We start from the raw sequence: 12,987 nt of genomic DNA on the forward strand, positions 1-12,987 counted from the left end.
TACTTATGGATATATTTCTTCATTCTTGACATAAACACACTAATCAAATTTTGGATTAATTACACACTAGAAAATAAATGGGAATGTGGTGTTGAAGTCAGCCATTTTTGCAAATGCTAATATATCAAAGAAAAACAAATGTGAAATCAAATAAACACAGAAAAGTTCCTTTCTTGACTTTAACAAAAAAAAAAAAAAAAAAGGGACAGACAAAAGGAAAAAAATAAATAAAAATATGTGCACCTGGTGGATCAGCAACATAGATATTTTCTACTTTTTGGGCAAATGCAGACCACATGTATTGAATAAGATTAGTTGTCAAAGGGGTCCCCAAATTCCATGGGCACAATGTGACAATAAATGCTTTTGGCTTTTTTCCAACTTTCTTTTTCTTTTCCTTTTTGCCCTTTCTTCACAGGCACAAGACTCAGTTTTCAGGATCTAAGGCTGGCAAAAATTATTCCATTCCCATAGAGCTCCAAAAAAGCTCAATAGTTATCCACAAATTCAAGCTATTGACCAATACAAGGCCAACATATCTGCAGCAATATTATTCCAAGTTTGCTTTAATTCTTGGAAACTCATGGATTTCCATACCTGCATCATGTCACAATAGGTGATAAAATTAAGAATAAAATATGCATAAAATGATTCATCTGTTACATGTTGGAAGGTTCAATCAGATCTTGTGTAACCCCTTGAAGAAAATGTTATACAGAATTTGTGGGTTGTTAGCTGGACATTTTGTTCAAGTGCCTTTTCATATTTACCTATTTTGTATTTTAGAGAGGGCTAAATGCATCTGTCCCTCAAATTCCATAACAAAGTTTCTTTCCTCATAATGATGATTTATGAAGGACAAAAACATATACACAAAACTATGAACTGCTCAAAAAAGCTAAGTTAGTGGTGCAAAAAGGTGTCACTTGACTGAGAGGCATCACTATGGGCAATCAATCCCATGGCCAACATTGCAAGCAGAGCTCACTTTGTCCACAGATAAAAAATTTCAAGACAACGAAATATAAGTCAATCTTCCACTCAAATGCTTTACTTGCTACCTTTATTTCAAGTCCTATGTTCAGTGCTTCTTATGTCACTAAAACAAGTAGTGGAAAGAGAAGGAATTATGAGTAATTTATAGCAAAGTCAATCCACATCTATGCATTCTTCTATTCTTATATTCCAAATACTTTAATTTATTCATGAGATTGACCAAACCAAGCAAAGATGTTGAAAAAACCGCGTTGAGACCACAAGGCACATATGCACACCTTCTTCCAGAAAACCGGTGTTTGACACTCTAAGTGTTGCCTACAAGCGATTCATGTGATCTAAGTGTGTCCAAAAATTGAATATAAAATTTTTGTTCAGATCTGTAATAGGCAGTGATAGTAAATTGTGTTTAAGGGGACATGTAAAACTAGAATAAATTTTAAGAGTGAGATTTTCAAGTAGTGAAGGGTTGAGTCCCAATTAAAAGTGACAAGAATTATTATAATAAATTCAGTACATTCTAGATTTATGAAAAATCAGCAAATAATATATTTTAAAATGAATACAGTAGTTATATCAAGAAGGGCCATGAGATATTCTCCATTTTTTTTATTACATATGTTGAATTAGGTGAAGCGTTATGAAGGTCTCTATTGTATCTTCACTATCACTCATTTATAAATCCCAAAAAAACGTTTAAAACTTTATGAAAAATATACTATCTGAACGTAAGGAGAGATGCATTCAAGGTTCAATTATCAATAAATATAAAACAGTATACCTCCTTATCAACTTAAAGTCCAGGGTGGGGATGGCAATTAAATAATAGAAAATATAAGCAGCACCAAAGTGCTTAAAAAAGTTGCAAAAGAAGGAACTTGTGGATGACAAAGCACACTAGAGAAGAAAGTGCAGGTGGAGGCTATCCTTTCTTAACATAAAGTAGTGATGATTTTTAGAAATGAATCACGAGGGCCTCCTAGTATTATCTCCAACAGTGGGGAAAAAAGATAACAAAAAAGACCCATGTTAATTTTTAAAGTTTAGGAGCAGATGTGTAAAAGTTAAGAGGGATAACTTCTTTATCTGCAACCAACTAATCACAATCACCACAAAGTCAGCATACCTTTAAAAAAGACTTAACAATACTACTATTCCCTAGAAATTGTCTGTTTGCATCAAGAAATCATCACTGGGTGGCATTTGTGGATTTGTATAAAATTATATATAGATGGAAACTAATATTATTCTGACAACTCAAAAGGCTTTTAGGTGTAAGCGTGGGAGTATCAGAGTTTGGAGATCCTATCTTCAAATTTGCATCCTTTCCAACAAACGAAAAGTAATCTATGTGCAGCATATCCATGGCTTAAGAAAAAGTTGACACTTAGAAAAATTATTGTCCACATTTAATCCAGCCATGTACAGACAAAGAGTATCCATCGCTAGACATGCTATATTAAACACAGCACAGAGCGCAGCCAAATTGGATTTTTTTAATATCTTTGGATAGGTTTTGGGGTGTTTCAGATTTGAAAATTGTCTAATAGAAAGTATGTTTTGAAGGGAAAAAAATATTTATAGACTGCATATTGAGAGGATGAGGATGAAAATACAAACAAACACATCCAAGTCATGAATTTTGGACAAGTGTTTTGGTTAGGTCCTCTAAAATTTTGTAATAAATACTTGAACAAGTTGATTTCATAAATCTCATCAAAGAATACAAGACATATGCACAGAGGCAACAAATACTTCTCTAATCACTTTCTGCATAATTATCTGTTCAATCAGACAGCAGCAATCCATCGGCGCAGTGTGACCAGCTCTAGGAAAACCTTTGAGCCATGACACACCTGGTACCATCAACGATGGCATAAATTTTGAGATAACCACAGTTCAGAGAATTTACTTATTATTGGCATCTAAACTTTTATCATACTACATGATATTCTCCATGTTAATATCTAGTCCTACTTGGGAAATTATAAATTAGGATCACTGGAATTAAGCAGTTGTGATATCTTATCTTTAATTCTTGATTGGTGTTTGGGGAAAAAGACTCTTAGGGGTTTTATATACCTAGACTGATTAAGAGCAGGCAGACATAGTGATATACCTGAAACTCTCCAGGGAGATCTCTTCCAAATACAATGTATTGCTTTCTGAACATGTCACTTCCATTCCTCTGATTATCAGTTTCCTGTGAAGCAGAAAGGAGTGCAACCAATACAAAATATTGAAATACACCATGGAAGTTATGCGAAGAGGGAAAATTCATTAAACTTGGTCCAAAAGCAGATAGTTAATTGATTCAGGTAGCAGAAATTTACAAAACAAAAAGTATAAAGCAGTTATATTGTTGAAATTACCAACCATCAAAGCTGTGTCCTAAAGGCAGCTGCAAAAATATCAACATATATAGTTAAGTAGATTCCAGCCAAAAAAATAAATTTAATTGAATCAATCAGGCACAACTAAGCTTGTTGTTGACTATTGAGGAATAGCAATCTCAACATATCAAAATAAGAATACCTCAAGTAAGATCTGATGGAAAAATTCATTACCGAAACATTCAAACCAAAACCAAAGAAATATAGATTTTTTAATATGACAATTTATTGCTCAGTAACCAAAATAATAATAATAATAAAACCTAGCTATTACATCTGTTCTACTAAAATATAAATATTTTTACAACATATCCATACAAAAAACCATAAATTTAATATCCAAACAAGGCAAGAAGTTTATATGATGAACTGCTATTGGGGTTCTCCAATGCTTTTCCTAAATCATGTAATTCTGTGACCATCTGCACCTAGAACAAATTCAGCTCCATTACTCATTTTTCATACACTTAGTGGAAAGAACACTTACAGTGACAACATCAGGCATTCCAAAACCTTCAACTTGGCTAATCAATTATATAGAGATAGTATTATGTACCCAGATGAGCATTATCTAATTGTCAATCCAACTATCAAATAGTGAGCACTCACCATGAATAGAAGTCCAAAATACATCCACATGATATGCTAATTTACAGCTCATAGACGTATATAAATTGATAGAACTGGTAAGAATCTATACAAACAGCGCAATTACATGCATGAGCACACAGCAACAATAATTACATAAGAATAAATTGAGCAATAATATGATACAAAATCCTAATTCAGCATGATTTCATAAATTTCGGCCGACCTATCACCAAAAAGACTTAAGTTTATGTCATCTGCTCTACATGTAAAGCATTTATATTTATTCAAATTCAGTATCTCCTTAGCCCGTACTGCACATACTAAGTTGAAGACAGATATAAGTCTATAACAAAGAGTAAACAAGCAAAAAGGAAGAAATATCCAAAAGAAACATTGGAACATCTGGATAAGAACAAAACCAGCTATTATCAAATTGTATCATCTCTTTGGCAGACTGTGCAACAGGATGATAATCAATCTTGTAACACATGTTCAGTAATAAAGGGGTATAATGATTCAAATTGCCTCAACCAAAAAAAAACCAGATGTTTAAAGGTATTGGATCACACTCTTTTCGTGAACAAAATATCCTCAAATCCACCAATTTTAATACAATATTATCTTGAATGGTCTGGCTACTGGGCTATACCACTGCTCTGCAGACTTTAGCACATAACAGGAACTCTTGAGCTGCCTCAAATTTTTAGATTCTATTACAACAATTTCTGCATATACAAGGAACAGTGTAGAACTCTCACCCTAGAAAACATAAGAACAATACATCTTACATTTGTGCTGCATGATAGCTTTCGCCCTTATCTTCATCACTCATAATCTTATTATCACTGTTTTCCTCATTTGAGCTCAATAACAAGCTAGATCCTCTCCTCAAGCTGCTCTCACTGCTTGATGTAGATAAAAATTGATCTACTGAAATGGCATTCCTTTTGTAATTCCATACTAGCATAGATATATAATCCTGAGGCGAAATCAGACCTTGCTCTTTAAGAGAATTAAGCTGTTCCTCAAGAGTTTTTGAGTCCTCGAGCATTATGAATTCAAGCAAGGCTTTCTCATGATCTGGCCTCCAGCCTGCTGGAATAGGGGAATAATCAGTTTCAGGTACGAGGGACATCCGGGTATATTGTAGTCCATCAATTGATTCCACTAGACCCATTCTCAACAAGTTGTGATACTCTGGTGACTGTCCCTTCTTTTCCTTCAGAGGACGACTCAAATTCCGAGCACCAATCTTGTATACTTTTGCTCTTGATCTCAGCTTGTACTTGGCTGCATAAAGTTTGGCAAGAGAGCCTCTAATGATATATGAACAAAAGTTAACTATTTTCTTCCTGTTATCAGCATATCGATACCACTCAACCATTGTTGACAAGAACTTATTCATTTGTGCATTTGTGTGAGCTTGTGTAGCATGAAACATCCTGAAACAAGGCTGTGGATCGGGATCCCTATCTCCCTTCAGAAAGTTCAACTTCCTAAACTGTTTGATGCACTGTTTCAAGCTAGCAGTGACTGACAATAGTGTCCCAACACCTTTCTCACTAATGATTTTCCCACCGGTGGCAGTATATCGCAGAGTGGGATACACAACTCTTCGGCACAATACATGATCAAGAAACATAATGCCCTTAGTTATATGCTCAATTGGGAGGCTTTCATTGTCAAGTTTAAGCATATACTTTTGGTCACAAAATTCAATCAATTGCTTCCTTAAGGTTGCTGCATCTGCCCTCGGTCCTCTAACTCCGATCAAGATATGACCTCCATAACGAATGTAGTCAATCTTCCGAGTCTTATCTGGACCACTTGTTGGGACGAATTCCGGCCAAGATGTATTTCCCTGTTCTGCCTCCCCATCTGGATTATTCCATATGACATCATTTGTAGATGGCTTGTAAAATTCCTTTATTTTATCTTCCATCCAGTGGTCCAATTCGTCAAGGCATACATTGGCCAAAAGAGGACTAAGAATACCACAATGACCCCATGAAGGAAGTGCCGCAGCCTCCTCTGGAGCAAATCCAAAAAAGGACTCCAACCAATATGGATCGGGCTTCGGCTCGTCTTCAGCAAGAACTCTCTTCTTCTGATACTTCCTTTTCTTTTTCTTCTTCTTTTCTCCATCTTCAGGCTTACCCGTAATAACTGGTGTTGTTAATGCAGCCTTTATCAAATCAATCACTTTCTTATCCCTAACATCTCTCATGAGAGCACTGATCACCATCCCAACTTTCATCCCTTCCAATACCGAACTCAAATCACCCTTTAAATACCACAAATACCCAGCAAAATTCCTCCTTATTACCCTCAATACAGTATGGGCAGTTCTCCCAGGCCTAAATGCATATGACTTCTGTGAGAACCTAGCCTCATAAACCGGCTCTAAAATCATCAACAGCACCTCCTGAACAACTCTATCCTGGAATGCTGGGGGCTGTTTAGTGGTCATGATCGCCCTAATCTTCCTCTTCGACAAAGACTCATATTCAGTCTTGTCCTTTGGAGACTTAATGAAGAACTCCAATCTAGCTCCCCATTTAAAGTTTCCATCGAGAACTGCATTCCGCAACGCCAACAAGTCCTCAAGCGCAGCACGTGTGATCGAGCTTCGGGGCATATAAGCTCCCGTTTCATCAGCAGATACCTTCTGATAAGCCATCACCCACAACTCAAATCTCCTTAAAAAATCTGTCAAATTAGTAACAGTCTTATCAGGTTCTCGAAAATTCTCTATCCACATTTGGGAACACACAGCAACACCATCCTCCTTAATCAGGGTGGCCGGGTCATTCGGATCAGGAACTCGCCTAGTAAACGTATATGAGCTGTACAACATCGCCCTGACCGACCAAATCCCGTTCCTATTGCTGGAGCAAACGCCATTACTCAATCGAGAGGGTATCAATATACTTGTATCGCGCAATAAATTCGTTCCTCTGCTTTGGAATGCTCTGTTTCTCAACACCGCTGCAATTCGATGCATCTAATTGTTCTATTGTGCATAGAAACAACCGATAAGGAGAAATAACGAAAACTCAGGTAACCACGAAACAAAATGTGCAGAATCAAACAAGGGACGAAATGGAGAAAGGGAAGCAGAGAAACAGGCATTAACTTACGCCAAGAATTGCCTGAACAGTGGAGCAGCTTCCGGAATTGAAAAAGTTCACATAACACATGCAAGTGGGGTTTTCTATTCCGCTCGTTTTTAGGGTTTTGAGGGTTTTAGTTCGATTGCTGAGCAGAGGCCATGAGAAGAAAAGAAACTCCCAACAGTCGCAATTTTTGAAGCGACTGCAACTTGCTAGGGCTATTTTATTTTTCTGAATCTTTTCAATTTGATCCCTGCACTTTATTCTTATTCTCTTTCGCCGCGTGAAGTTTTGGGAGATATTTTGTGAAATTTGTTAGATATATATATATATATATATATTTTAATTGGGGAATTGTTAAATGTTACTGAAATATTGCATAACAAATTAAGTACTGGCTCCGTTCCAAAATAAAATAATAGAGATATTTGAAATAAACATCGGAATTAAAGAATAATATATTACGTTGATAGTGGGTGTAAAAATAATTTTAGAAAACTAAAATGTCTCAATTTTATATAATTATTGTAAAAAAAAAAAGATAATTTTATAAAGAGGTGAGGAGTTAGTTACCAAAAATACTAACAAAAATGGCAAGATGAGACTATTGTTCTAAGGCAAACGGAATATTATACTATTTGTTTTTTTAAAAAATATTATACTCTTTTCGTTCTATTGAAATGTTACCATTTTTCATTTTCGTCAGTCCCAAAACAAAGTTACCATTTCCTAATTTAATAATTGTACTACATATTTTACATAATAAATACTCTTTCAACTTACAATATATTACACAAATGTCATTATTTTTATATTACATCGTACTAATAGGGGTATTTTTATCTTTTTCACTACAATCCAATATAATACTAATATTCAAAAATTTACGTGCAAAAAACAAACTCCACCGTTCCAACGGGACGGAGGGAGTATTAAATATTTTTTTTTCAAAAAATATTAAATTAAATATTTTCTTAGTGTCAAAACAATAGGAATATTTGAGATTGACGTATGAATTAAAGAATAATAGTATTATATTGATCGTAGATGCAAAAATATTTTTAAAAGACCAAAATATCGTTATTTTAAACTCCCTTCGTCCCATATCTATCTATCCATTTATTTTTTACAAAAAAAAAAATAGAAATATTAGTATTATAGTGAGATATAGTAGAAATAAAAGTAAAAAGATTAAACTATCGTTATTAGTATTGTATGATATAAAAGTAATGACATTTGTATAATATATTGTAAATTAGAAGAGTATTTGTAATGTTAGATATATAGTACCGTTACTAAAAAAGGAAATGAATGCTTTGTTATGGGACGAACCAAACTAGAAAAATGGATAAATTGTTAAAGGACGGAGGAAGTATAATTATTGTGAAAAAAATAGAGAAAGTTTTGTAAAAATGTAGATAGTTTGTTACTAAAGATGAAAATGAGACTATTATTTTAGAACAGATAAAAATGATAAAATGAGACTATTGTTTTGAAATCGAACGAGTACTATTTATTTATTATTTATAGGGTGTGTTTCGGCGACAGAGAGAGTATTAATTATTTATTAATTTATTAATTATTTATAGGGTTTTTTTTTATTGTATTTGAAAAAAATTGATTTGTATTTTATATTAAAATAATATTTGATAGGATATTGTATAAAGGAAAAATTTGGAAATTTTGATAAAAGAAACATAGCCTATATTTTCTCGAATAAAAATAAATTTTAGTCCCAATCAAACTTTTTTTTTTTTTGGTCAAATTCAAAAAAAAATTATCAAAATTAATCCTATACAAAAAGTAAATTATTATTTTTAGTCTCACCGTTAAAACTTTAACGGAATAAACTGACGTGGCCATAACAGAATTTGATGTGGCAAGTGATTTGGAACAACACGGGCGCCCGTGTTATTTCTAATAAGCAATATATTACTATATTTACACCAACAAAGGCGCCCGTGTTCAAATTCAAGCTCCATATTCAAATTGGCTGCAAGGGCTATAGGTTATATAATAATGAGTGTGGGTCTCACACTCATTATAAATATATATAATAATTTATCTATGATATATATTTATTTTTTTAATTTAATATATTTAGTTATATATACATTAAATTTAATTGATAGTATTTAATAACATTTAAAATTAGGTTTTATTTTTTTATGTTTCAAAATTATTTTTTTTTTATTTTTTATTTTATTTTTGAAAATATTATACTTTTAGATGATTTTTTTTTTTTACTTTCGATAAATTTATCAATTTTAAATACATTTATTATTTTCATATGAGTAGTATTGTTAATATTTAAATATATATGAGTAGTAACATATACTACTCCTATAATGTTTAAAATATTTAAAATACCAACAATATTATTTATATGAAAATAATAAATAAATGTATTTAAAATTGAGAAATTTATCAAAAGTAAAAAGAGATTATCTTTTATAAAGTGAAAAGAAAATCATCTTAAAATATAATATTTTCAGAAAAAAAAATAAAAATAAAAATGAAATAATTTTGAAACATAAAAAAATAAAATCTAATTTTAAATGTTATTAAATACTATCAATTAAATTTAATGTATATATAACTAAATATACTCCCCTCCGTCCCATAATAATGTATCCATTTACCTTTTGTGTCATTGTACTTAACGTTAAAAATATTCTTATATTTGTATAATTTTTTATACAAATGTCATTATATTAGTATTATAAAACCCTAATAGAAATATTTTTGCAATTTTTCCTTGATTTGTAATACGTTTTGATATAATAATTAATATTCAAAGATCAACACGCAAAAAATAAATAGATATTTAGTTATGGGACGGAGGGAGTATTAAATTTAAAAATAAATAAATATCATAGATAAATCATAATGAGTGTGGGACCACACTCATCATATTATCGTATCATATCATTCATATATATAAATTTTGCAATCTCAAAATTTTGAGATTTTTTTTGTTTTGTTTTTTATTTTGATTTTTTTGGTGGGATGATACAGTTTTGTTGCGATGATATAGTTTTTCATTATTAGAATATATATAGGATGAAGAAGAAGATGCGATAAAGAGGAGCAGGTGCAAAAGATATGCGGAAGATGACAATGGAAGAAATAAGAATATTATGTGTGCGTATAATTTTTTTTTCTTTTAGTTTTAAGTGTGTATTTTTTTAATAGTTTAACAATAATGATACTTTATTTTTGATATATTTATAATATTTTTTTTACATAATTTTGAGGCATACATAATGACAAGATGAAAATGCAGAAGATGATATCACATGACAGTGGAAGAAAAAAAAAAAATCAAATGCAAAAGTTTGTTTTATTGAAGTAAGTTATTCAATAAATTTAAGTTTTTAATAAATTTTCATTAATGAATTATCAATTTTGTAGCGAAAATTTATTTCATTTTTTTTAATTTTTCTCTCTTTTTTTTAAAATTTTATTTTAACATTTTTCACTTTTTATCAATAAAATTATTATTTTTATTATACATAATATTTTTATAGTTTTTGTTACTAAAATTTACTTATTTATTTATGAATTACTTTAATATATTTTTATTATATTTATGTTTTTTTATTTAGATTTTTTTTTTACAATTTTTCACTTTATATTTTTGTTATACTTATTTTTTTGAATTAAAATTTTTTTTTTATTTATGATTTTTTACTTTATATTTTTATTATATTTAACTTTTTGGATTTAGTTTTTTTTTTTTTTGCGATTATTCACTTTATATTTTTGTTATATTTATTTATTTTTTAATTTAGGTTTTTCTTTAATATTTTTTACTTTATATATATTTTTTACTTTTTTTATTTAGATTGTTTTTTACCATTTTTCACTTTATATTTTTGTTATATTTATTTTTTTGGATTTAGATTTTTTTTAACTTAAAGTTACAATTTATTATTATTTTCATAAATTAGTTTTATAATTAACTATTTTTATGATATATAATTAATTTTTTTAATTTAAATTTTGTTACTAAAATTATATTTATTTATTTATGAAATTAAAATTAAATATATTTATTTATGCATTATTAAATATATAAATTTGATATATCACATATATATATATACTCAAATTGATGTATTAATTTATATATATATTTTAGTACTATATTTAATTTTTATAAATGAGGTGATTTTGACTGTGTTTTTAAAATATGATTTTAAGTGGGTTTGTAATTGAATGTTAATGGGAAAAATTAATTTTTAAATGAGTTTGTAATATATAAAAATTATTTTATTATGTATAGAAATATTTAAATTTAATTCAAATTCTTATTTGCAATTGATTATAATTTATATTAAGTTATATATTATTTTAATTATATTTTTCATTGGAGAATTATAATTTTGTTATCAAAGTATTGTAATTAAGTTATCTTATTGTTAGATAATTGATTTTATCATTAAATTATAAAAGCAAAAATTCTTATTATGTATATAAATAATAGTTTTATTTTCATATTACATTTTATTATAGAAAAATTTGAGTTTTTTTTTTTTATATTTAATTTATTGATATGTATTAGTTCTCAGCATAGTCGGATTCAAATTTGCAAATTGATAGAGAGTTTTGTGTTCTTCAAGCCGGGAGTGAAATAGAACATGAAACCATAAGCTCCCAAGCAGTGGGAGGGGATAGGGCCCTGACCGGGTGCCTGTTGAAGAATGAGCCGGCGACTCATAGGTAGTGGCTTGGTTAAGGGAATCCACCGGAGCCGTAGCGAAAGCGAGTCTTCATAGGGCAATTGTCACTGTTTATGGACCCGAACTTGGGTGATCTATCCATGACCAGGATGAAGCTTGGGTGAAACTAAGTGGAGGTCCGAACCGACTGATATTGAAGAATCAGCGGATGAGTTGTGGTTAGGGGTGAAATGCCACTCAACCCCTCTCGAGAAAACCGCTAGAGTTTCTGCCATTAATCTCAAGATATGAGAAGTAATGGATGTTGCGTCAAACTCTATTTATATCCCTTGTTATTAATTTACTGGGTTTCTGTACATGCCCGTACTTACTAAATACATCTGACTTAATTTAACGTGATTATAGCCCAAATAGTTACATTTTACCTTGATTTTTAATCCAACATTGTATTTTATTTTTATGTAAAAAATATCAGTGTTTCTATTTAAACAAACATCAAACAAATTAATGTTACATAGACAATCTTTTTTATTTAGAAATAAAAATATAGGAACTTACTATTTATTATAATCAACAAATTCTAAACACATCCAAAATATATGTATAATTTTTATATATTTTTTTTTATTGATGTTTTCATAATAAACTAAATTGTTATTTTAACATTATATTATTTTAGTTATATTACATATTTTATTCCAAATATTAAAGGTAAATCATAATTTTTATATGATATTGTATTTTATTTTTTTAAAATTATTTTTTAATTTATTTTAAATGATAATTTTATTTTTTTAAAAAAAGTTATTTGTTATTTATTTAATTATTACTATTTCTATAAGAAATTTATTATTCTTAAACTGATTAAAATATTTAAAAATAAACATAAAATTAATAAAAATTTCTATAATAATATATTTTGAAATAATAACAAATTTTCGTTGATTGTTCCGTGTTTTTCGCTAGTTATTATATAACCCATAGCTCTTGCAATCAATTTGAATATGGGGCTTGAATTCCAACACGTTTTGTTCCAAATCATTTGCTACATCAGATTTCGTTATGACACTTTAGCTTATTTCGTTAAAATTTTAACAGTGAAATTAAAAATAATAATTTACTTTTTGTATAAGATTAATTTTTATAATTTTTTTGAATGTGATCAAAAATGAAAAAAATGCATTTGATTTGAAGTAAAATTGATTTTTA

General features: G+C 29.7%; 1 protein-coding gene across 1 annotated transcript; it reads right to left on the bottom strand.

The window, feature by feature from the left end:
* Nucleotides 1–4,408: 4,408 nt before the first annotated feature.
* LOC127241648 (nuclear intron maturase 2, mitochondrial) lies at nt 4,409–7,299 on the bottom strand. Its single transcript, XM_051260792.1, has 2 exons — nt 7,121–7,299; nt 4,409–6,993 (listed from the first exon to the last, which is right to left on the bottom strand). Exon 2 carries the CDS (start codon nt 6,982–6,984, stop codon nt 4,765–4,767), a length of 2,220 nt encoding a protein of 739 aa, XP_051116749.1. The 5' UTR covers nt 6,985–6,993; nt 7,121–7,299; the 3' UTR covers nt 4,409–4,764.
* Between the last annotated feature and the right edge of the window lie 5,688 nt (nt 7,300–12,987).

Source organism: Andrographis paniculata, unplaced genomic scaffold (assembly GCF_009805555.1).
Source record: "Andrographis paniculata isolate CXL003 unplaced genomic scaffold, ASM980555v1 Contig83END, whole genome shotgun sequence".
NCBI lineage: Eukaryota > Viridiplantae > Streptophyta > Magnoliopsida > Lamiales > Acanthaceae > Andrographis > Andrographis paniculata.

Coding starts and splice junctions, on each gene's coding strand:
- LOC127241648 (XM_051260792.1), bottom strand. CDS start 6,984: ATGCATCGAATTGCAGCGGTGTTGAGAAACAGAGCATTCCAAAGCAGA.